This window comes from Acomys russatus, chromosome 31, assembly GCF_903995435.1.
Source record: "Acomys russatus chromosome 31, mAcoRus1.1, whole genome shotgun sequence".
Lineage (NCBI taxonomy): Eukaryota > Metazoa > Chordata > Mammalia > Rodentia > Muridae > Acomys > Acomys russatus.
The window spans coordinates 17134990-17161422 of NC_067167.1; the positions used below are offsets into that span (position 1 = coordinate 17134990).

Consider the following 26433-nt stretch of genomic DNA (forward strand, 5'->3'; position numbering starts at 1 on the left):
TGCTTATTTAGATGCAAAGAAAATTTCCAGCTCGCCCCAGAGTCTAACCACACAGTACTTAGAACACAGATCAATGTCTCCTGCCCACAGGGTGACCACTGTCAGAACGTGATGTTCCATTAGTGACCTTTCATTTTTTTGCAAATCTTTATTGATCAGCAGGAACTGATAACTATCTGGGGCTACATCATCTAACAAAAGGAACAAAAATCAGCCTTTAGGAACAACACACACACACACACACTGGCGACTGCATTCTTGCTGTTTACTCAAAACAGCCGGGTAAAATTTGCCATGAGTTTGCCTTCGCTTTATCTAGGGAACTAATCTAAGAGAGTGCCTATTTCAAAATCCAGTTTTCCACGTCTACTCCAATTAGGTTATTATTTCTCAAATTAAAACTGTCTTTAAGGGGAAGGAGAGATGGCTTCATCCAGTAAGAGGACCCGAGTTCAATTCCCATCAGGCACATGGCCACTCCCAATCATCTGTAACATCAGAACCAGGGTTCTGATGGCCTCCACCTGCACCAGGCACACCTGTGGTGCACAGGCATACATGCAGGTAAAACACTCATATAAATAATTAAAAAAAAAAAAACCCTACAGCGCACGCCTTTAATCCCAGCACTTGGGAGGCAGAGGCAGGCGGATCGCTGTGAGTTGAAGGCTAGCCTGGTCTACAAAGTGAGTCCAGGATGGCCAAGGCTACACAGAGAAACCCTGTCTCAAAACAAAAAACAAAAACCTACAGCACTGGGGAGGGAGGCAGGAGGATCATGAGTTAGAAGACAAGCGTGGCTTCTGACAGTCCCAGTTTCAAGACTTTTTCTTCTTTCAAGATTTTTACTTTTAGTGTTGAGTGTTTGGTCTGCACATATGTTTGTGCACCAGAAGAGGGCACCAAATCCAATAGAACTGAAGTTACAAAAGATTGTGACCACTGGGCACGTGGGTGCTGGGAATCAAACTGAGTTCTCTGGAGGACCAACAAGTACTGTTAACCATTACGCCATCTCTCCAGCCCTCGGTTGTCCTTGATTTCTAATTACGTGTGTTTGGGTATGTGCACTTGGGTGCACGTGCCCGCGGGGTCCCTGGCACCAGAGTTGCAGGTGTTGCCAGAACTTGATGCTAACCTCACCGGGCATCGAGTGGACAAGCAGCTGCTGCGGCGGTCTTCCTCCACACCTGCAGGGGGCAATCGACTTCCAGAACAGCCGCTGGACTCCGGGGGCCCTCGGCTTCACCCAGGGAACGTCACCACGGCTGGCCGCTTATCCAATGCGCAGGCGCCGAGAGCACCGCGCAGAGCCGAGCCGAGGGTGGGGTCACGAACTCTGACCCCCCACCCCCAAATACACAAACCTAGAAAGCTCCCCAGTACCCTTGGCCTCGGGGTCCCTCTCGATTCAGATCTCTCCAGCCCAGCGGCCGCCGCGGCGGGAGGGGTAAGTAGGGTACGGGGCGGCCCAACCGCCAAGCGTCGCGGCCCGAGCGCCCGTGTCCCCGAGTGTCTGAGCTCCGGGTTACCGAGTGCTAAGCGGTAGCAGACTGCCTGAAGCCGTGGGAGGCCGGGTGAGGACGGAGATCTTTGGCCCTCTGGGAACGCTGCCGATAAGGCGCCGCTTCCCCCGCCCCGGGGCTTGAGCGCGTGGTGGGTGCAGGGCTGGGTGCTGCGGGGCGCGGGACTGGCGGGCCATGTACCCGGGGGCTATGGGATGCTGCCCCTCCGCCCGCTCCTGTCTCTCCCTGCGCGGAGAGGAGGAGCAGCTGCTGCGGTTGCATCTCGGAGGAAAGGTGGCCTACGGTACTTCATACATCAAAGCTTCCACTGGCCCATTTGTTAAAAGCCTGCCTCCAATTCCTGCAGATAGTATCTTGTGAGGTGAGGATACTGCCGAGCTGTCTCTTACCCTCAGTTAAGGAGGTCAGCCTAAGCTGGAAAGGACAGACCAAAAAAAAAAAAAAAAAAAGTTAAATCCTTATGGGACTTTTACCCTTCTCTGAAAGTTGTTAAGTATGCCTTAGACTTTGAAGGAGGGTTTTTTGTTTGTTTTTAAAACAGTGTCAGCTTGTTTACCCGGTTGAGTAATTGTTTTTAAACTTCATGTGTCCAGCTCGGTACATTTGGAAAGAGAGTATTGACCTGTTCTAACCAAACTTGCAAAGATGAAATGCAAATTGATTTGGGAGGCTGTCTTAGGAATTGTAGTTTTGGGGGACAGAAATTCAAGTAAATTAGGGAAGATTCACAGAAGGTGCGAAAAGGGGCAGCGTATTGTAGATGGTTCAACATTGAGAAAGAACCGAGACTGGATGATTTGTGGGAGCCAGACTGGTGATGCACGCTGAGGCACCAACGATTGATCGCCTAGAGTTCCCCGCCGAACTGGCTAGAAACTGTGTATCGCAGCCCCAGAAGACATACAGAAGATAAAGGAAAGGTAGTTCGCATGCCTTTTCTACAATATGTGCAGTGACCTTTTGGAGAGCACCTTTGGATACAATGTAATTTTTCCATTTGGGCTCATACGAGAGAGCTGTAGTCAAAAGGTTAACAGTAGCCAAAGTTCACAATTCCAGGTCAGAGAGTCTGTACTGTTCCCTTCATAGCCTCCTAACTCTGGTTTCAAACACTGTCGTAAAGTTGTTTTCATTGTTATTGAAGAAGATACTTGTGTCCGTTATAAACAAACAAACAAAAAGCCCATATGGTGACAATAAATGTAGCTGATTTCATCTTTCTGTGTAACAAGGTTGAAAGGTTTTGAAGGGGAGGGGTCCAAGGCAACAAATATCTACTGTGGTGTGGTGAAGTTTGAAATTCCTACCCCAGAGATAGCAAGGACAGACACCATACACTAAGTAACACTATAAGATCCTCTCTGTGTGCCTGGACACACACACACACACACACACACACACACACACACACACACACACTTTTTTAAACCATCTCTAGAAAAATGAGCCTCTGCTTGAAAAATTCTAGGAATGAATTGAAGTTTGTCTTTGAATCCCAGTTAACGCTTCCTGTGTACAGAATACACTGGATCAGTCAGGAATTGTGGGTAAAATAGAATTTGAACTGGGTCTCAGAGGTCAGGTAGAATAAGTGAGGCAGGAGATTGAAATGGTGTATTGAGGGTGTTGTTAAAGCCACTGCTTTGTAAACCCTGATGTTTAGCATATAGCACTGGGCTGTAAAAGCTGGGTTTTCTGGGGGGGGGGGGGGGGGGGGGATAAGCGGGGGGAGTAATCTCCATCAGTTGCCTGCATGTATGTCTGTGTGCCAAGGGTGCACAGTGCCCTGAGGGGCCAGAAGAGGAATTAGAGTTGAGGGCAGCAAGTGGGGTAGAGAAGCCACCATATGGGTGGAGGAAGGGAACTCAGGTGCTTTGAAGGGCAAATGCTTTTAACCCTTAAGCCATCTTTCCTGCCTATGGAGGTTATTTTCAATTATAAAGCCCTCTACTGTAAACATCTAGAAAGAGTCAGTTTACACCCTGTCTTTCCTTGTTAACTTTATTTTAGTAAAACTTTCAATTTTATCTTTTAACATAAACATATTTCGGTTGCTTCCTCGAAGCCACATGTTAAAATCATTGAATTTTTTTTCAAAAACTAATATCTGACAAATAACTGTTTTTGAGAGCCATAAATCATTATGAAAAAAAAAAAACCAAATCTGATTTCTGCTTCATCCAATATATAAGTTTATCTCTCAATGTCAGTAGCCTTGAAATTTGGCTGTCTCGAGAACCAACTCTACATGCTGAGAAGCTTCTGTAGGCTGAGTCTGTTTGCCAGTATAAGAAAACAGAGACACAACTTTCTAATGAGCACAACTGACTTGGTGCTCCTCGGCTACAAGTGCCTCGGTGGTAGATCGTTCAGTGAGTAAAAGGACATCCATTTCCACCAACTTTTTTGTTTGTTTTTCAAGAAAGGGTTTCTTTTCACTGTGTAACAGAGCCCAGCTTCCGGGACTCTCTTTGTAGACCAGGCTGGCCTCGAACTCACAGAGCTCCGCTTGCCTCTGCCTCTCAAGTGCTGGGACTAAAGGTGTGCGCCACCACCGCCTGGCCCATTCCCTCCAACTTTAGCTTCTGCTCCAAGCCAACGTTCTCCCATACTGTTTCTCCAACAGCATCTATGCAGAATCTTAAAGAAACCTTTTAGCCGTGAACCTCATTTGTGAAAATAAATCCACTGATGTTAAGATTAATATCTTCTCAGCTCATGTGCCCTTCCACTGGGCAACAAAGTAATTTTTTCAAGTATGTTTCCTTCCTAAACAACTATGCCTGGTTAGAAATACTAGTTGTGACATCTAGCTGAATTACTACAGTCTTTGGCCTCCCTTAGACCTGGTAATAAGCTGATGGAACTGGTCGTATTAATTCTGGAAATTCTGTTGGAAAGAGTGCTCTTCAATAAAGAAACTACGAATGTCATCACTAGCTCTGTTCCGTTAGCAGGCCCCTGACTATTTAATCCCCTCTTCCATGAGCCACTGGTGATGTTTTAATGGTGACACACCTACCTGCTATATGTGTAACACACACACACACACAGTTTTTGCAGTTAAATAAGAATCTTTGTAGGATACAAATAAGTGCTTTTCACTGATGCTAGCAACTATTCAGAGCCTTTTTTTTTTCTCTCCCTTTATTTAGAGTGTTTTAAGAAACATTCAAGGGCTGGAGAGATGGCTCAGAGGTTAAGGGCACTGACTGCTCCTCCAGAGGTCCTGAGTTCAATTCTCAGCAACCATATGGTGGTTCATAACCATCTAAAATAAGATTTGGTGCCCTCTTCTGAATAAATAATAAATATGTCTTTAAAAATGAATAAAAAGAAAGAAACGTTCAAAACATTCTTTTGTCTTACTGCAGTATGTTACGTACTTGTTAGGAAGGTATCCGTTCAGCTACTCCCATGCTCTCTGCAGCCAAAGCCTCACTAAAAACCAAGCCGAGGACTTCTTACTTATTTTCACATCATCATGCTTATTAGAAATAAACCTGTATTGCAAAGATGCCTTGACTTTTTTTTTTCTTGTCAGTTTGGGTAGTCTACAACCTGGCTGGGAAGATTTAGACAGTTATCCACAAATGAACAGTTTTGCCCTAAGATACAAACAAATATTACTTAAAATTTTAAAAGTAAATGCTACCTTTAGTTTATGAAATTACATTTGTGGTTAAATTTTTTTAAATGTTGTTGATACCTGGGCAGTGGTGGCGTACACCTTTAATCTCAGCACTTGGGAGGCAGAGGCAGGAGGATCTCTGAGTTCAAGGCCAGACTGTCTACAGAATGAGTTTCAGGACAGTCAGGGCTACACAGAGAAACCCTGACTCAAAAAAACAAACAAATAAATAAATAAGGAAGGAAGAAGCAAAGGAGTGAAGGAAGGAAAAAAGAAAGAAAGGTAGGTGCTTTTTGTTTATATACATACAAGTACATACATGCACACACACACACACACACACACAGCAGTGATGGTTGAGGAATATTGGTTTTTTGTTTGTTTGTTTGTTTTTTTATTTTATTTTTATTTTTTTTCCAGAATTTTACTTTTTTTTATTAATTTATTCTTGTTACATCTCAATGTTTATCCCATCCCTTGTATCCTCCCATTCCTCCCCCCCCCCCATTTTCCCATTATTCCCCTCCCCTATGACTGTTCCTGAGGGGGATTACCTCCCCCTGTATATGCTCATAGGGTATCAGGTCTCTTCTTGGCTACCTGCTGTCCTTCCTCTGAGGAATATTGTTTAAGGACTTTTGTCTTGCTGCACTGAACATTTAGTTTCTGGAAAAGGACAGAACAGCAGTTCTTCCTTTTTTTTTTTTTTTTAAGATTTATTTATTATTATGTATATAGTGCTCTGTCTATATGTACACCTGCCGGCCAGAAGAAGGCACCAGATCTCATTATAGATAGTTTTGAGTCACCATTGAGTCACCATGTGGTTGCTGGGTATTGAACTCAGGACTTCTGGAGGAGCAGTCAGTGTCCTTAACCTCTGAGCCATCTTTCCAGTCCCAGAACAGCAGTTCTTAAAGACTGTGGCACCAAGCACAAGGCCTGCACAGATCTGAGACAGTTGCCAGCACAGAGTGAGGAGTGGGCACAAACTCCCACCCGTGGACAAGACACTCTCTTCACTTAACACCCACTAGCAATGAGAAGTTGGCTTTCCCCAGTGGAGTCTCTCTGGGTATATTAACCACACCTCAAGGCAGGCCCCACGCCCAAAGCAAAGCCAGCTCACTGGCATTCTCATAGACCGTGTCCCATCGGCCTTTGTTTGGGTTTAGTCTTACGGGCCTTCTGCTTGCTTGCTTTGGTTTCCATCTTTGTGGGGTTTTGTAAGGGTTTAGGTAGATGTTTTTGTTTTCTTCTTTGTTTTAAAGAGAAAAGAAAGACTATGAAGCTGGTGGGTAGAGAGGTGTGCAAGCATTTGGAGAGGGCGGGGAAACGGGATCAAAATAAATGGTATGAGCCGAGCATGGTGGTATGTGTCTTTAATCCCAGCACTCAGGAGGCAGAGGTAGGTGGATCTGTGAGTTCAAAGCCAGCCTGGTCTACAAAGGAAGTTCCAGAACAGCCAGGGCTGTTTCTCCAGAACAGAGAAACTTTGTCTTGAAAAACTTATATATGCATGCATGCATGCATACATGCATACATACATACATACATACATACATACATATTTTCAATAAAAAATTTAATCATATGTATATGCATTGAGGGGCATGCACATAAGTGTAAGTGTCCATGGAGACCAGGAGGTGTCAGATCTCTGGAACTGGAATTATAGGTAGTTGTCAGTTATCTGATGTGGGCGCTGGGAACCGAACCTTGGTCCTCTGCAAGAACAGTACATGCTGGTAACTGCTGAGCCATTCTTTCAGACCCCACAATAGCAATTTTAAAAATCATGCAATAGTTTATACAATCCAGGAGCATATTCATCTTATTTTTCTATTGCTGTGACAGCCATGACCAAAGCAACTTATAACAGAAAGCATTCAATATGGGGACCAAGTATTCAAACATATGAGCCTATGGGGGTCATTTTCCTTCCATTCCAGAGGCCTAACGTCCACGACTATCCTGGTGGGCAGGCTTGGTGCTGGGTAGTAACTGGGAGTTTGCATGTTGAGACAGCAACCAGAAGGCAGAGAGAGTGTGTATGCGCACCTGAGAGCTACCTGGAAATTGCACTTGCTTTTGGATGCTTAAAACCTACCCCAAGAGGCACACCTGCAGCAAGACCACATCTGCTACTCTTTCCCAAAAACAACTCCACCAACTGGGGACCAAGTATTCAAACATACGAGTCTCTGGGGGCCATTTCCTTCAAACTACTACAGTACTAATTTGATAATTAGATGTTAAAGAAGGGTGGTAGGAAAATATTCGAAAATCTTTTTATAATAGTTACAAATGATTACATAATGGTTTTATGTAATTAAACCATTATGTTTCTATAAAAAACAGAAAAGTTGCTGGGCATGGTAGCTCATGCTTTTAATCCCAGCACTTGGGAGGCAGAAGCAGATGGATCTCTGCAAGTTTGAGGCCAGCCTGGTCTACAAAGCAAGTCCAGGACAGCCAAGGCTAAACAGAGAAACCCTGTCTCGAAAAACCAAAAAACAAACAAGCAAAAAAAAACAAAAACCAGAAAAGTTTATATGGGGAAAAGAAACTTCATAGCACCCAGTAGTCTAAGCCAAGGTGTTTCAGACAGAGCTATAAAAGTTTGTGTGTTATAAAAGCATGCATAGTGCAAAGTGCACATATTTTGTGCTTTAAAAAAAAAAAGGTCTCAGTGACGTGGCTCCATGTAACATGGGTGGACCTGTGCTGCCAGCAACACTTTGGATTTACTGTATATTTGGTTTTGAATTAATTTTTGGTCATTATACTCTTAAAAATCTTTCACTGTTGCCAGATTTGTGTTGATTCCTATGGTGATCCATGCATGATCGTGTATGGGGTAGAGATCCATGGTTTAAGAAACTGAGGGGATTTGTTTATTCAGCCACGTCTATGGAAAGGATGAAGAGATGAGGTGAAGGGGATTTTGTACAAGAGAGATCAAGGTTCATGGCTCTGAAGTAGTAAAGAGAACATCCTTATGCTTTTGAAATCTAATTTCATTTCATCTGAATGGGTATTTTACCTACATGTATGTCTGTGTACCACATGCATGCTTTATGCCTACAGAGACCAGGAGAGGGTGTTGGATCCTCCAGGAACTGGAGTTACACCTAATTGTGCCTCCCGGAACTGGAGTTACACCTAATTGTGCCTCCAGGAACTGGAGTTACACCTAATTGTGAGCCTCCGTGTGGGTGCTGGGAATCAAGCCCAGGTCCTCTGCAAGAGCAGCCATAGCTCTTAACTGCTGAGCCTTCTCTCCAGCCCCCACCCTCCTGTGTCTTGCTTTCTACCCCAGGCTAATAAAAATACATAACCCTTCAATGACTAATTTAGTTGTCTCTTCTATGAGATTTTTTTTCCCCTAAGCCTTCCTCTAGTTGTATTCTTCCATGTCCTCTCGCTCACTTAGTGGGCCTTTTGTTCCTTCTGCTAACTTACACAGATGCAACGCTTATTACCTACTAAAGACCATTAGCTACAGCTATATTTTCACTTACATCCATTCTTTAACTTCTCAAAGAGATGGTGTTGACTTTCTTATTTCTGAACAAAACAAAACAAAACAAACAGCCTCAGGTTAAGTGGCTGGAGGATATTATATAATAAACTGTGTGTTTAGTAGCTATTACAATTGGGATTACAACTCTGAAACAGGCTGACCGTGAACTTGAAACTCTGACTCAGCCTCGAGTGCTGACAGGGTAAGCAATTTAAACTTTTTGATGTACAACGGCAAATTACGTCTCTGGGAAGGTAGACTACTTTAGTCACCAACAGTCTGCAGACTGTTGTGGGTCCCTGCTGGAAAGGTCAAAGTCTGGCATATCCGGATAGCCAACTGAGCTCAGTCTATTACAGTGGACTCCTTTTCTCAGTTGGGTTCTCTCTTTGCCTGATCTGGGGAACCCCAGATCTTGTAAGGAGCATCATATAGCCCTCAGGGAAGATTACAGGCCCAACTCTTTCCTGATAGAACCTGTTCAGCAAGCACCTAGGGATCCCTGGAAATACCCCAACCTATGCAAAGGAGATCCTAGCATCAGCAAATGACCTATAACCGTACCTGGAAGTTCTTCCCCCACCAATAGGATAATTAAGTACTGTGCATGTAAATGAGGTACTGTAGCACCACATGTAAATCAAATATCCTGGCATCCTATCCCCAGCAAATCAGACACATTCACCCTCAAACCCCTCCCCATTGCCCAAGGTTTATAAATACCTGGTTCATGAAAACAAAAGTTGGCTGGCTTGCCCTCTCTATGCCTCCACCATGACCATCTGAGCCTCCTTATTTATTCTGGAGAAAATCCCTGCTGGACCACTGGGGCTTGACTGCTTGTCTAGGTAGTGATGGCAGAGCTGCTATGGCAGTTGCTGAACCCCACTCGGTGCTGCCCACTGGTGAAGCACCCACCTGGCCTGTATCTCACCAGATTCACCTTCTGGCTGGTTTTGGGTGCCTGCCCTATTCCTCTGCTGTGCACAACAACTTAACAAAGGACTATAACACTTTTGGTAACATCATGGGCTTGCAGAGCTCCCAGGTCTCCACTGCTGTCTGATACCAGCAATCTCATTCTAAAAGAGCTAGCTAACTATAACACTTGGTGGAAAGCTCAATTACACCCCACCCCACCCCCACCCCCCAGTGAGACCGGGATCTTTGCCTAGCCCATAGGCCTCGCCCTAAAATGATCTAGTCATTTCTTGAGACGAATAGGACCTTTGATCTTGAGATCCATCTGCACCACCTGGACCAGCCTGCCAGAAGTGAACCCAGGCCACCTGCCAGACGCTGAACAATAGTGTATGTTAGAATTTACCTATAATACTAATAGGCAGGTAGAGGCAGAACGGTTAGGAGTTCACAGTCATCCTCAGCTATGTAGCAAGTTCAAAGCCAGCCAGGATACTTGGGACTCTGCGTTTAAAAAAAAAAAAAACCGGGCTGGAGAGATGGCTCAGAGGTTAAGAGCACAGCCTGCTCTTCCAAAGGTCCTGAATTCAATTCCCAGCAGCCACATGGTGGGTAACAACCATCTAATAATGAGATCTGGTGCCCTCTTCTGGCCTGCAGGTGTACATGCAGGCAAAACACTGTGTACTTAATAAATTAAAAAAAAAAAACAAAAACAAAAACAGAAAAGTGACAGGAGTCTGGAGAGATGGCTCAGCAATTAAGAGCATTGGCTGCCTTTCCAGGGGGATCCAAGTTCAGTTCCCAGCACCCACATTGGGCAGTCCACTGCTGCATGTAACTTCATCTTCATTCCTGTGCACAAATTTATGTACATACATATAATAAAAAGTAAAAAAAAAATTTTTTTTAAAAATAAAAATGTGGGCTGGAGAGATGGCTCAGTGGTTAAGAGCACTGTCTGCTCTTCTATGGGTCCTGAGTTCAATTCCCAGCCACCACATGGTGGCTTACAACAATCTATGGTGAGATCTTGTGCCCTCTTCAGGCAGGTAGGCCAGAATATTGTATACATAATAAATAAATCTTTTTAAAAATATGCCTATTTTGCCTCACTTTCTGTGCAATCTTGAGCACATATATTGATCAGCGGTTGTGTGACACTGAGAGTGAAGGATGGGGAGCCTGGTAAATTTGCGGGAATTGGGAGTGTGTCTAGCTAGAATGCAAAGTTTAGCAAATGACAGCCCAAATCCCATAGATAAAACCAAACAGTGGTGCATATTGACAAGATAGGTAATTTTAAATCTGTGTGTTTGATCTTTTGCAAAACAGGAAAGTAGGGCCTGTAGAGATTGTTGGGGGATGGTCTGATGTATTTTGATGCTAATTACTGCTTGCTGTCTCTGTGGACCGCCTTTTGCTTAATAAAAAGCCATCCCACGTGGGCAGGGCAAAGGAGATAGAAGTGTGACTAAGATTCCTGGGCTTAGGGAGAGAGGGGTTGGGGGGTAGGGAGGGGAGAGAAAATGGAATCCTGGAATGAAAACAAAACAAAACAACAACCATGAGGAGAAAGGAGAAAGACCCGAGGAGAAGGGAAGAGAGGAAGGCTGCCATGGGTTAGATGGAGGAGAAACACATGGCAGGTGTGGATGGAGATTTGGCCCAGATGAAGAACATTAGCAAGTATTTGAGATTATGGATGGGAGGTAGCTTGATAGAAATTATTAGAAGCAGATGGCATGGGATTGGGACAGGGATCCCATACCTGCCCCACTAAGGGAAGTAGTTTAGAGGATTAATGTCTGCCCTGCCCCAGGTTAACTAAGGCTATTTTAAAATATAACAAATGCCAGTGTCTTACTTGATCACCAGCCAGACCTACTGGGCATACTGATAATACGGAGGGCATACTGTTAATAAAGCTAATTTAAAAACAATAAGAGTTGGCTTCCAGGCAGAGACAGGGGCATTACTGGGACTTGCTGCCTTCCAGCCTAGCCAAGAAAATGTGAGCCCCAACTTCAGGGAGAGACCCCACTTCAAAGAAATAGAGTGATGGTGGAGGAAACTTAATGTCATCCTCAGGCATCAAGACATGGACATGTAAACACACACACACACATTAAAATAAAAAAAAATAGTGAAGTTGCAATTCGATGAACCATGTTGGGGTTTGAGGTTAAGATACTTGCAGATTACATAGGTATAATTTTCATTTGGCTGTCCTCAAGGACAAGAAAGGGACAACACTTAGTGTAAACTCTGAGGCAGTATCGAAATGGAAGTCACCAAATTATAAATTAATAAAGTCACTAAAAACTGAACTTCAAAAGGAGAGTTGTTCTTGTTTGATTCGCTTACTGCTTTCGTGTTTCTAGGAATTGAGTTCCGGCCCCTTCTGGCATGCTGGGCAAGCGCTCACTATAGAACTCCCTCCAGCTTAATAGAAGGTAGAGGAATTATGGTTTAGAAAGACAGAATTCAGAGCCGGGTGTGGTGGCGCACGCCTTTAATCCCAGCACTCGGGAGGCATAGGCAGGCGGATCGCTGTGAGTTCGAGGCCAGCCTGGACTACGAAGCGAGTCTAGGACAGCCAAGACTACACAGAGAAACCCTGTCTTGAAAAAAACAAAAATAAATAAATAAATAGATAGATAGATAGAAAGACAGAATTCACGGTGGCACCAAGGGAAGTAAACAACTTTTTCAGTAGGCTAGAACACTGGCAGCATTCTGGTTCTAGCCTGGCCCTTCCACACATGGGCTGCTTACTATGTTTGCAGTACTAAACATGAATTAGTAAGTCATAGCAGAGAGCAGCTGGTTACCCCTATAACAGGCTTGCCACTCTTGTGCCACTGGGGACATTTTGCTTATGAGGCAGCAATGTCATCTTTCAAACTCTACAGCTAAGTAAGACTGTAGTTAACTGCCCCCCACAGCCTGCAAAGCGCCTTCCAGCACCTAGGGCTAGCCTGCAGGGAGGAGCCTTCAAGTCTAGCCCCAGCCTGATTTCTCTTATGTCCTGTGACCAAAGACGGTGGTGTCTTCAGCAATAAAGTCTTACCATCTAGTTCTCGTGGGCAAGCAACAGAGGTGGCAATTGCCTGTGGGTCTAAGAGACCTCCTTGAATAATAATAGCTCACAGGAAGCAGCCTATTCCAGGCCCTGGGATTTTCATAAAACAGCATGTGGCTTGTAGGAGCAGCTGGGTGGACCCACACAGGCACAATAGCTTTTCAAAGCAGATGCATCCGCATGTGCAAATACAGAATAGTTACACGAACCCCCAGCATGTTACCTCCATCGGCTGACAGTGTCCAACATTGCTAATACATGGCCAGTCTTGTTTTGTAAAAGCAGATCTCAATCTGTGGGTCATGATCCTGCGTGTCAAACTACCCTTTCATAGGGGGCACATAGCAGATATCCTCCATATCAAACATTTACATTATGATTTATAACAGTAGCAAAATTATAGTTATGGAGTAGCAACAAAAGTAATTTTATGGTTGGGGTCACCACAACATGAGGAACTGTATTAAAGGGTCACAGCATTAGGAAGGCTGAGAACCACTGGTCTAGTCCTTCTCACAGCCCACCGCCTTAACTGGATTATTTTAAGGAAATTCTTAGGCAGCAAATAATTTCACTTACAAATTCTTCAGTAAATATTTTATGTATATGATTGTTAAAAGGCTTTTTTTTTTTTTTTTTTTTTTTTTTTTTCATCTTTGGCAGATATTTTGACAGTTAGGTCATGGCGACCATAGAAGAAATTGCACACCAAATTATTGAACAACAGATGGGTGAGGTATGTCTAGCTTAAAATTCATTTGCTGACCTGCCAAACTTTCATTCTTTATGCTAAATGTCGGTACTGGGTTTTGGAAGTTCCCGGGGTGAAAATTAGCCTGGCTTTCAGATAGCTTGTCTGTGCAGCGGAAAACAGTGAAATAACTTCAATAGAATATGGTAAGTACTATGATTTTGATGTAAATTGTGCTGTGAAACGCTAATAAAGAGGAGGAAGAGGAGGGCTGATCAGAGAAATATTTTAGAGGTTAGGAAATCTGAGACCAGTCTTAAGTTACTATATCCTATTTCTAGCAAAAAGCAACAATAACATGGCAGATGATTTTAGGGCTTTATCCAGAGTTTTTAATGGTATTATTCTCATAGATATTGCTAATTTTGGCCACATCTGACATGTTTTTGGTTTTGGTTTCTTGATTCAGGGTTCCTTTGTAGCCCTGGCTGTCCTGGAACTCTCTCTGTACATCAGGCTGGCCTTGAACTCGCAGAGACCCACCTGACTCTGCCTCTGGAGTGCTGAGATTAAAGGCATGTGCCTTAAGGTCTGATGATAACCAGAGCGTGGCTAATTGTGGCAACCGTTGTCTTTATGAATAACTGGGATCAGACCTTGAGATAGCTTAGCAAGTAGAGGTACTTGCCGAGCAAACCCGGAGACATGAGTTCAAACCCTGGAACCCACAGAAAGGCGGAAGGAGAGAAACAAGTCCACAGGATTGTCCTCAGACCTCCATGTATGTGCAGTGTCTCTCTCATATGCACGTGCGCGCCCCTACATCCCCTCCCCCATGGATGTCACACACACACACACACACACACACACACACACACGATAATAAGATAATAATAGCTAGGATAGTTTATGTTAAAAGCACAAAGCAAGCCAGGTGTGGTGCTGCAGCCTTTAATCCTAGAACTTAGGAGGCAGAGGCAGGTGGATCGTTGTGAGTTTGAGGCCAGCCTGGTCTACAAAGCGAGTCCAGGACAGTCAGGGCTACACAGGGAAACCCTGTCTTGAAAAACAAAACAAAACAAAGCACAAAGAAAATATCCCCATAGTTCAATCATGTTGTATCATATCAGCATGGTTGATAAGATTCCAGTACCGCAAATAAGTAAATCTTATGTTAATAGTAATAGCTGATAGTGAAATAAAAAAATAAATTAAAGCTTCCTCAGGATATTAGTACCTATAACAAAAACAAAAAACAAAAACAAAACAAAACAAAAAAAAAAAACTGGGGCTGGAGAGATGGCTCAGCGGTTAAGAACTCTGACTGTTCTTCCAGATGGCCCCTGGTTCAATTCCCAGCACCCACATGGCAGCTCACAACTGTCTATAACTCCTGTTCCAGGAGCACTGACACATTCAGACATACATGCGGGCAAAACACCAATGTACGTAAAAGAAAAAGAAAAGAAAATTACTGACTTGCCAGGTCACTGGCACGTGCCTGTAATCCCAAAACTCAGGAGGCGGAGGCAGGAGGATCTTAAGTTCAAGGCAGACTAGGTATAGAAAATGTGGACAAAATGATTCATTTTAAGAAAAAGATAAAAATGTTCTTGACTTCATAAGACAAAATATCTGTTTCTTCAAAGCTCCCCCAAAACCCAATCTCACAAAGGTACTATGGAAAGAAATGGAATGTCTTAATAGCATTTTGAATTATGGAAACTGGTAATTGACACCAGACCAAAACATGACTGGTAGCTTTGCAAAAGTTAGCTGGAGCGTGCAATCTGGAGTTATGTTATACACAAAGTTAGCTGCAGCATGACTCAGGAGTTATGTTATAAAGAAATGGAGAACCCAGCGCAGAGAAGTGAGCAGAAGGCAGGCTTTATATAGGGTTTCTTGGGAGTCGAGCTTTCCAGGGTAGTTTGGGATTGGTAGGATTCTGTGGCCTGATCCTAGGGCAAGCTCAGGGATTGGTAGGATTCTGTGACCTGATCTTGAAGCTCAGAGATTGGTGGGGCTTTGTGCTCAGGGATTGGTGGGGTTTTTGTTGTTGTTGTGTTTGGTTTTTGTTTGTTTCTTTATTTCTCCGCTTGGCCCTGGACTCTGACCTGGGGTCAAGTGAGGGTCAGGGTATTCTTTTCTTGGCTCTTTTACCCTACAATGTCAAGTTTGACATGATACCTGGCTCCTGACTTTTTGAGTGTAGTGTCTTCCAGAGAGACCTGAGAGTTGCTTACCTAATTACAGTTCTTCTCCATCGAAGACCAAGTTATTGTATTGTCTTTCCTTTCAATTATTCTGTTACACTGTAGTAAATGCCCTTTTACTGATCCAATGTTTCAACCCAGAGACAGTTAGATCACGAATGTACCCAATTCTCCTTTCTAAAAGCTAAGTGAATATTAGCCTTTTAATCATGATGAGTATTGTTGAAAGAAGCAATCTGAAATAGGACAAAAAGCAACTTAAACATGGTGTGCTGACTAGTGTTATGTCACCTTGACTTAAGCTAGAATCATTTTGGAAGAGGGAACCTTATTTGAGAAAATGTCCCCACCAAATTGGCCTGTGGGTAAGCCCGTGGATTTTTGACTGATGACTGATATGGGGGGGCGGGGTGCTCTCACCTGGGCCTGATGGTTCTAGGTGCTATAAAATGGCAGGCAGGCTGAGCATGCCACGAGGAGCAAGCCAGTAGGCTCCTCCATGGCCTCTGCATCCGTTCCTACCTCCAGGCTCCTGCCCTGTTTGAGTTTCTGCCCTGACTTCCTTCAACGACAGGCAGTGATGTGGAAATATAAACCGCAATAAACGCTTTCCTCTCCAGGTTGCTTTTGCTGTGATGTTTTCTCACAGCAGCTGATACCCTACCTAAGACACAAGGTAGCATCTGTTACAAATGAACTGGCTCACAGCCAAATCCTGTAGGCTGTTGAAAACTATTGAAGTTAGAGCCACCGATTAGTGGAAATACTCTATGGAAAATATTATTGAGAACTTAAACAAAACAAAACAAAACTACCTAGAAAAATAGGACATGGTAGAAATAACGTTCATCAAAGAGTTCAAACCTTCATTATCCATTTCAGAACCTACTCTCAAATTTTGTACACAAAGTGATTTCAGAAAAGTAGAAGTAGGAAAAAAAAAAAAAACCAAACTGAAACAAGTCTGAAAGTTGGGTCACAGATTAAATCAGTTTAATGAAGCATATTTTAGGAAATACTTGATTTGTAACAGAAAATGGCATTGTTGAGATGATTCTCCCATTCATGAGTTTATTCTGCTATAGACTGCCCGGTCCTGTAGTAGCAGAGGTCACTGCTGTCCTCACTGCCCAGGCCAGTGTTTTGTAACCCTGGTTGACTAACCTCCTAGCCACCAGCACCCCCATGCGAAGTGTTTACCTAATCCAGGCTAATCCTTTTTTCACTTTCACCACAGAGCTGTCACTGTTTATATATGCAGGCACACCCTGACAGTGTCAACGGTTTCCTGTCTGTCCCTTAATTTTACTCTTAAACATGTCAAGTCTTCCAAAGTGAGATCAGCCACTCCCCTCCTCCCAGTCCCTAAAGCAGTGGTTCTCAACCTGTGGACCATGGCCCCTTTGTGGGGGGAGGGGTCACACAGCAGATGTTTACATTATAATTCATAACTGTGGCAAAACTACAGCTATGAAGTAGCAACCAAAACAACTTTATGGCCAGGAGTCACCACAGCGTGAGGAGCCATACTAAAGGGTCGCAGTGTTGGGAAGGTTGAACACCACTGGCCCAAGGTGTGCCGCCGCTGTTTTGCACAATGGGAAATCTAGACTCTGCGGGTCCTCTGAAGCTCCACGCTATCTGCCCCCAGCTGTTGCTCACATGTCCATTGCCCGCTATAACCTGTGTTCTGCTGTCTGCTGTCATTCACAAGGCTGTCTTGCTGTGATTTGTGCCTCAGATGTGTAAGACATATTCCCCAAGTCCTCTGGACCACCTTGTATGTTCGATTTTCTGTATCTGGGATGCTTTACAGTTCTGATGCTGCCTGTGTTTCACTCAGGTGTTTGTGTATACGATATGTGTGTACACACATACATGTATCACTCATTAAAACGAGTTTCTCTCTTCATACTCCTTTCATCTCTTTCAACTTTCTTCCTCAGCACTCAGGATAGCTACAGTATTGATTAATTGCCTGTCTTTCCCCACTAATGTGGAAGTTTTATGAGGGCAAAAATTTCGTGCCTTTCACTGATGTACTGAAGGACCCCAGAACATCTGTTGGTCTAAGTCGGTGCTTCTCAGCCTTCCCAGTGCTGCGGCCCTTAGCACAGTTCCTCGTGCTGTGGAGACCCCTCAACCATAGCATTGTTTTCATTACTACCTCACAACTGTAAGTTTGTTACTGTTATGAGCTACAATGCAAATATCTGTGTTTTCGATGGTCTTAGGTGACCCCAGTGAAAGGGTCGTTCAACCCCCAAAGGGGTCGAGACCCACAGGTTGAGAACTGCTGGTCTAAGTGCAAAGTGAAAGAAGGACGAAATCAGAATAGTGAGGTCAAATAATCTTGCCATTGTGCCTTTATTTACAAAGTTCACACGTGCTTACGCAGATCAGAATTTCATTAGAAGTAGAATTGCCATTTAAAAGGTATATAACCTTTTCCGGCTTTGTTTTCACAGTAAAATGAATTCATTAAAGAAAATAAAAGCCAGTTATGGTAGCACATCTCTGTTCTCTAGTCCTCAGGGGGTAGAGGCAGAGGCAGCCAGTCATGGGTTCAAGGCCAGTTTGGCTGCATAGCCAGACCTGTCTCAGAAAGCAAACAGACAAGATTGAGTTGGATTATTAATGTGTCATGGTTGTATTAGATTGTTACAGATCAGCAGACGGGACAGAAAATCCAGATCGTGACAGCGCTTGACCATAGCACACAGAGCAAGCAGTTCATCCTGGCAGATCATGAGGGCTCCACCCCAGGAAAAGTTTTCCTCACAACTCCAGATGCAGCAGGTGTCAATCAGTTGTTTTTCACCACTCCTGATCTGTCTGCATCACACCTCCAGGTAAATCATCGTTTAAAAAAAAAAAAAAGTCTTTTCTCTTATACAGGGAAACAGTTAATAAAGATTGATAGAAAAGTAGATCTGAAAGAAGAAACTAGAACGCTTTGCTTGCATCCTGATAGCTGTACCTAGTGATGAGCTGTTGATACAATGTAACAGGCTTAGTAGTTCCCCCAAGGCTCCTAGGCACCTCACCTAGTCTCACTAATGGCCAATTATGTAGTGTCTTTGCGTAGCAGTCATATTTGTATAACTATAATTAATTGCATAACATTTATTTATAACTCCCTTTCTTTAAAAGAAAATCCACAGCTATCTTTTTATGCTATCGTATTGGGGTTTGGAGGCAGCAGGGCTCTTTCATTCGACACAGGGTCTCACTTTGTAGCCCGGGCTGCTCTGAAATCAAAGATCCTTGTTCCGTAGCCTCCCAAGGGCTCTGCACAGCAGCCGTGCATGACCATGCCCAGCTTTATTTTACACGTTTGTCATGCTGGTCCATTTGTCACAAAGACACATGTCATGAAAGGTCTTAGAACTTTTGGAAGAATTAGACATATTTCATCTGATACTATCAGTGTGTATGAGTGGCTTACATTTAAAAACATCCCGTGTATCTGTGTGTTGAACTTTTTAACAATTTGTATGTATGTCCGCGCTTGAGGATATCTGCATGTGGAACATGTATGTCGGTGCCTGGGGAGGCCAGAGGAAGGAAGGCCTCACCTCAGTCCCTGGAACTAGACTTTCAAATTGGTTGTGAACTCCCTGATGTGGGTGCTGGGAACCGAACCCATGTCCTCTGCGAGAGCAGCAAGTGCTCTAAACCACTGAGTCACCACCACCAGTTGGGTTTTGGTGTTCTGGGTTCAAGAAAGAGTCTCATTACATATCCATGGCTGGACTGGAACTAAGTAGACCAGACTGGCCTTGAATTCACAAAGACTCCTCCCCCTCCCCACCCACAGCCTTCCCCACCCAATCCCCACAGTACTAGGATCAAAGGTACTGTCCCCAGGGCCCATTCATTTTGGTTTCTCAATGGAATTGTTGCCACTGCTGTGGAACAAGTGAAAGGACACTCAAAGTGTCTGCCCTGTGTATCACTGAAGTTTTTGCCTACGTGTGAAAGGAGCTAGCGGTTGAGCTACTCTTTTTTTTTTTTTTTTTTTTTAATTAATTTATTCTTGTTACATCTCAATGGTTATCCCATCCCTTGTATCCTCCCATTCTTCCCTCCCCCCATTTTCCCATTATTCCCCTCCCCTATGACTGTTCCTGAGGGGGATTACCTCCCCCTGTATATGCTCATAGGGTATCAAGTCTCTTCTTGGTAACCTGCTGTCCTTCCTCTGAGTGCCACCAGGCCTCCCCCTCTAGGGGATATGGTCAAATGTGAGGCACCAGAGTACGTGAGAAAGTTATATCCCACTCTCCACTCAACTGTGGAGAATGTTCTGACCATTGGCTAGATCTGGGTAGGGGTTGAGCTACTCTTAAGATCTGCCCGCCGTAAAAAAAATAAAAAAATAAATTTAAAAAAAAAAAAAAAGATCTGCCCGCTGTAATAGGAACTTCTGTCTGGTAAAAGGGTACCCTGGCTCTGCAGTCTTCCTCTGTTGGACCCTGTGACAGTGCTGCTGACTGATAATGCATCTTCCTTCTTTTAAAAGCTCTTAACAGAAAATTCTCCTGACCAGGGACCAAATAAGGTTTTTGATCTTTGTGTAGTATGCGGAGACAAAGCATCAGGTATGATTAAAAGAATTCTGCATGTGTTATACTGTTAAATGAAGTGCTACTCTACTGTGTTCCCTCTAAAGTTGAAAAATGAATAGAAAGTGTTGTTTTATGCTTCGTATTTGTGGCTTTATAAAACTTCATTTTCTCTGTTTTGTTTCATTTGTTTCTTCAGTGCCATTTGCTTTGATTTATAATGTTATAAGATGTTTGTTTTCATTTCACTGTTCGTAAGTAAATACATAGAAAAGTTTTAAATGTAAAAATTAAATTTGCCAAAGGAATCGTGGCCTTTAGTAATACGACGTATTGTTAATGTGCCGTTAACACACTTCCCCCACCCCAGCTTTAGGAAGTCAGAGTAAACCAAGCCCACCCCTGCTTAGCTGCTGTGGTTGGATGGGGTCCGCTGGGGAAGTGCGACTCGAAGACTCGGGTGAGATGTGCTCAGAGTCAGTTATCAGTGCTCAGAGATAAGCCATCTTGGTTCTGACCATAGCTTGTGTCCTGTCAGAAATACATACTCATGCCCGGTCACATGTAAGCACAGATGTCAGTGGGCCCACATTATGTTTGCTAATTTTTTTTTTTTTTTTTTTAAATTTCGTTACAAAAACCTCCCTGAGCACTTTTCCCTGAGTATGTGTAATTTGTTACTATTATACTAAACAAGTGGCTGGTGAAATAACAAGCTAACCAAAATGTAATATGTGTATAAGAAGCTTACCTGGCTGTGTCTGTGTGGTATGTGCGTGCGTGTGTCTGTGTGTGCCTGCCTGTGCAGGCCTGACACCCGTGGAGGCTAGAAGAGGGTGTCAAATCCCCTGGAACTAGAATTACAGGTGATAGCTGTAGGTGAGTGCTGGGAATCCATCCTGGACTCTTTTTTTTTTTTTTTTTGGTTTTTTCGAGACAGGGTTTCTCTGTGTAGCCTTGGCCATCCTGGACTCACTTTGTAGTCCAGGCTGGCCTCGAACTCACAGCGATCCGCCTGCCTCTGCCTCCCGAGTGCTGGGATTGAAGACGTGCGCCACCACGCCTCGCCACCCCATCCTGGACTCTTAGCCACAGCTTTATTAAGAAGTTTTAAGCCGGGTGTTGTGGTACACGCCTTTAATCCCAGCACTTGGGAGGCAATGACCAGTGGGTTGCTGTGAGTTCTAGGCCAACCTGGTCTACAAAAGTGAGTCCATGATAGGTAGCCAGGACTGTTACACAGAGAACTTTGTCTAAAAAAAAAAAAAAAAAAAAAAGGAAGAAGAAGTGGAAAACTCACAAAGAAAGATTATTAAATTTTTCTGGAGCATAGAGTTAATACCAAGGTATCTCTTATACCCAAAGGACACAGGTTGGTGCTAGAATGCTTGCCTAGCATGTATAAGGTGGTGTATTTAATTCTGAGCAAGAGGAAATAAAAACAAAACACTGCTATATGATATATGACTAAACTATATTTTGTAGGATTTCTCAGAATTAAAATTTTTAATGTGCATAATAGAATTTTTGATGATGATCTTGTTTTCTTTCCTAAGTTCCTTAACACTTTTAATGTTACATTATAATTTTTTTTTTCCTAGACTCACTTTGTAGACCAGGCTGGCTTTGAACTCACAGCCATCCGCCTGCCTCTGCCTCCTGAGTGCTGAAATTAAAGGCATGTGCCACCACACCCAGCTTACATTATAAAATTTAAAACCGTATTATTAAACTTAACCACAGGATATGTCTGTTTGAATCTCTACTTAAATAAATCCTTAGAAAATGTGTCAGAATCTCAAAATCACAATTTCATCTTATATATTGTCGTTTTAATAGAAAAAGGTGAATTTGTTTCACTTCTAACCTATAGCACATTTTGTGTTTTCTTAAACACGTCATCCTCAGGACGTCATTATGGAGCGATAACTTGCGAAGGCTGCAAAGGATTTTTTAAAAGAAGCATCCGGAAAAACTTAGTATATTCATGTCGAGGATCGAAAGACTGCATTATTAACAAGCACCACCGGAACCGCTGCCAATACTGCAGGCTGCAGCGGTGCATCGCCTTTGGAATGAAACAAGACTGTACGTACTTGCTTTAAAGGGTTAAGGTTTGTAAGAATGCAGCAGATTTGGAAAGCGGAGACAAGTTAGCAAATCTAAGTAGCTCAAGTATAGTGCCTAGTTACTTAGTTACTTTTCTGTAGCTGTGATTCAATGTCATGACTAAAGGAGCTGAGGGGAGAAAAAGCTTATTTGGGTTTATGGTTGCAGAGAGCGGTGAAGGCATAGTGAGCCAACAGAAGCAGGGAGCAGGCTGATCCCATTTTAGCCCCGTGGAGAAAGTGGAGTGAGGGTATAAGCCCTCAGATTTCACTCACATCAGCACACTTCCTCCAGCATTCTTGTTCAAGCTGTGACATAGTCCAACTAAAAATAGAATATGTACATATGTATTTATTATTTAATAAACAAATATTTTTTGATTACTCCTGTGACAAGCACGCATTTCCAGCAGGCACTTAGCACCCAAATGATTTTTGTAAGTTGTATCGGAATTTAAAAATCTTAATGTGCGTGATAGAACTTTTTAGTGATTTTATTGTCTTTCCTAAACTCTCTGTAGTATTGTTAATGTTACATTATAAAATTAAAAACTGTGTGTCATTAAAGCAGCTAGCTGCCAGCGTGCTTTGTAACTGATCCTCAGAATGTGATCTTTGTAACAGCAGCTAATACAAACTAACTGCACCATCTGTGCCCAAAGCTGTTCCTTGTGTGTGGGTCTGCGCAGTCTCGGGGCAGTTCTCTGCGGCCGCCTGTACTGTCAGGACCTTAACAGACAAAGGTTGGCAACTCAAGGCCAGACATCTAATAGGTGGCTGCGCTTAGTTTTGAGTTCTGACAGTTTGCTGTTCCCTCTACCTCAAAGGAAACTGTACATTTAACAAATGCCTTGCTGCCTCTGTAGTTTTTACAAAATTCTTACAGATCCTTCATGTTGTATAGATGAACATATGTGTAATACATGCATATTTATTTCTTAACTAGAAAGGCTCCACTAGACCCTCTTTATTAGTATGATCTTCAATTGGTCAAGTGTCTTTTTCTTTAACTGTGCATGTAAGGGACGTCTCGCCTCAGTCTTTCTTCTCAATAGTGAGGCTTCTTAAGAGTCCTGTTTTCCACTGGGTATCGTGGCGCACGCCTTTAATGCCGGCACTTGGGAGGCAGAGGCAGGCGGATTGCTGTGAGTTTGAGGCCAGCTTGGTCTACAAAGTGAGTCCAGGACAGCCAAGGCTACACAGAGAAACCCTGTCTCGAAAAACCGAAAAAAAAAAAAAAAAAAAAGAGTTCTGTTTTTCTACCATGGGAGTGCTGAAATAGAAAGAAGTGAGAATAAGACGTCAGTTGACCAGTTTTACAAATAGCGAGTGACATTGTTGATGTGCAGACTCTGAAAAGATTGATGGTCGCTTTGAAATCCAGCCAGAAGCAGTGTCTCTTAGCCATGTTGGCGATAAGACATTTAGATTTTAAAAGCTCCATAGCGTCTGCATTGTGTAATTATCTATCATGTTTTTATAGCTGTTCAGTGTGAGAGAAAACCCATAGAAATATCCAGAGAAAAATCTTCTAACTGTGCAGCTTCAACAGAAAAAATCTACATCCGCAAAGACCTACGAAGCCCTCTGGCCGCCATGCCAACCTTTGTAACGGACAGCGAGACCGCCAGGTGCCCTACCGCTGACATTAAGTAGCCAGTCATTTGCTTCTCCTCCCAGATCTAGTAAGGCTAAAAGTTGTCCTTCATTTGTGACAGGTCATCTGGACTGTTGGATTCAGGAATGTTCGTGAATATTCACCAGTCAGGAATAAAAACAGAATCAGATATGCTGATGACACCAGATAAGGTATGTAGCACAATTTAAAGTGCCTACCCCCCTCACACCCCCCCCCTAACCACCCCCTCACCCCCTCTCACACCCACCCCCTAACCCCACCCACCCCCCTCACACCCACCCCCTAACCACCCCCTCACTCCCTCTCACACCCACCCCCTAACCCCCCCTCACCCCCTCTCACACCCACCCCTAGCCCCCCCTCACCCCCTCTCACACCCACCCCCTAACCCCCCTCACTCCCTCCCCCTAACTCCTCCCTCATTCCCTCTCACACCCACCCCCTACCCCCCCCTCACGCCCTCTCACACCCACCCCCTAACCCCCCCTACCCCCTCTCACACCCACCCCCTAACCGCCCCCCTTCACTCCCCCTCACACCTACCCCCTAACCACCCCCCCTCACTCCCTCTCACACCCACCCCCTAACCTCCCCTCACTCCCTCTCACACCCACCCCCTAACCATGCTCCTCACCCCCCTCTCACACACACCCCTTAACCCCCCACCCCCTCTCACACCCACCCCCCAACCCCCCCTCACCCTCTCACACCCACCGCCCTAATCCCCCCCAACCCCATTCTCCTAAAGTTTGAACCTTTAATCCCCATGCTATAGAGCAACAATTCCTGTTTTCTCTTTTAAAAGATTTTATTTATGGATGTGAGTGTTCTGTCTGCTAGCCCTAAAAAGATAGGAGGTTCCTGGGATAAGACTTTCTCCCACCTGTATTGGACTCTGCCTCTGCAGCACTCACAACCCCAAAGTCCTAGCGCATTGTTCAGTGGAAGAATATATGCTTATGTGAGGTTCTTGGTTTAATCCCAGCTCCTAAAATGTAATGCCAAGCACTTTAACCACCGGTGGATCTCCCCAACCCCAAAAGGATCTCATACATCAAAGTGTTGCATATATAAAAGCCTTTGACTTGGAAATATATCCAAAAGCTCATGTGTCATTATGAGAAGTTACTGAGTGTCAGTCAACTCATTGCTTTGACAGTTGAAAGAGCCAAAGACTGTGAAGAATTTCCCTGCTTTTCCTGGGCAGTGGCTTCAGTTACAGCATTGGAGAGACTTTGGTTCTTTTTTTTTTTCTCTGTCTCTTTTTCTCTCTGTCTCCTCTGTCTCTCTTTCTCTCTCTGTCTCTCTCTGTGTCTCTGTCTCTCTCTGTCTGTCTGTCTGTCTCTCTCTCTCTCTCTCTCTCTCTCTCTGTGTGTGTGTGTGTGTGTGTGTGTGTGTGTGTGTGTGTAGCCTTGGCTGTCTTGGACTCACTTTGTAGACCAAGCTGGCCTTGAACTCACAGTGATCCAGCTGCCCCTGCCTCTGCTTCTGCCTCCCAAGTGCTGGGATTAAAGGCGTGCGCCACCACACGTGGCGATTTATTAATATGCTTTTATTTTAGTATTTCATAACCTAGAATTTGATACTTGGATTTGATATTCCCACTTTGCAAAACATTAGTGCTTTTTTTCTTTTTTCTTAAAGGCTGAATCACACCAGGGAGACTTAAGCACACTGGCCAGTGTGGTCACGTCATTAGCAAATCTCGGCAAAGCCAAGGCCCTATCTCCCAGTGGTAGCGATATGCCTGTAGTGGAGAGCTTGCGCAATGGTGATGCGCCCTTCTGTGCATTTCATCACGATGGCCAGACCAATAGTGATGTCTCAAGGTAAGGGCTGTTTGGTGCCATCTCTCCAGGTTTCCTTTCAATTGAGCAAAATGTTTTTGCATTAAAGTTTATCTATAAAAGTTCCTGAAAACAGTATTTCTATAAGACTTAGAAAACGTAAGGCATCGTAAGGGTTAACCGAAAATCTGCCTTTAGTGCAACCTTGCTGAGCCCTTCTCCTGAGTTTCATGAGCAGTAAGTGCATAGCATAAAACAACTGCTGAACTCTGACATGAATAACTTTCTCTACAAGTAGAGAGATTGGTACTATGGTAATATGCAATACTTCAAACTGCACCCACTAAGTTCAATGTGTTGATTTTGTGATGTGGATAGTCACAGAGGTCACTGCAACGCAGCAGTGTCATACAAGAAAGCTCTGGTTTCTGAAGCCTGGCTAGTTGTTGTTGTGGTGCCTGTGAGTACCTCTCCCAGACGCTGGCACTGGAGGTGGGGGTCCAGGGCCTCCTGTACACTACACAAACCTTCTACCACTGAGCCGCACCCCTGCCCTATTTGCAAAAGACTTTTCAGGCTTAACCCTCCCTCTCCACAGTCCTAGGTATGGAACCTGGGGCCTAATGCCTACCTGGCAGGCGGTCTCTGGTCTCCTACTGAGCTAGTCCCACAGCCCTTTGACTTGAATCATAACTCCAGAATTTTGTATAAGAATTTCATTTTATTGATGGGGAT

At 43.9% G+C, this 26433-nt stretch overlaps 1 protein-coding gene across 1 annotated transcript in view; it reads left to right on the forward strand.

Annotated features, from left to right (window-relative positions):
* Positions 1 to 1265: 1265 nt before the first annotated feature.
* Positions 1266 to 26433, forward strand: part of Nr2c1 (nuclear receptor subfamily 2 group C member 1) — a 57869-nt gene continuing 32701 nt past the window's right edge. Inside the window, exons 1-8 of the mRNA XM_051172891.1 lie at positions 1266 to 1450; positions 13353 to 13425; positions 18254 to 18448; positions 20122 to 20200; positions 22073 to 22252; positions 23756 to 23903; positions 23991 to 24081; positions 25556 to 25740. Of these exons, the coding sequence (XP_051028848.1) occupies positions 13372 to 13425; positions 18254 to 18448; positions 20122 to 20200; positions 22073 to 22252; positions 23756 to 23903; positions 23991 to 24081; positions 25556 to 25740 (932 nt within the window). The 5' untranslated portion in view covers positions 1266 to 1450; positions 13353 to 13371. The remainder of the gene's footprint in view (positions 1451 to 13352; positions 13426 to 18253; positions 18449 to 20121; positions 20201 to 22072; positions 22253 to 23755; positions 23904 to 23990; positions 24082 to 25555; positions 25741 to 26433) is intronic.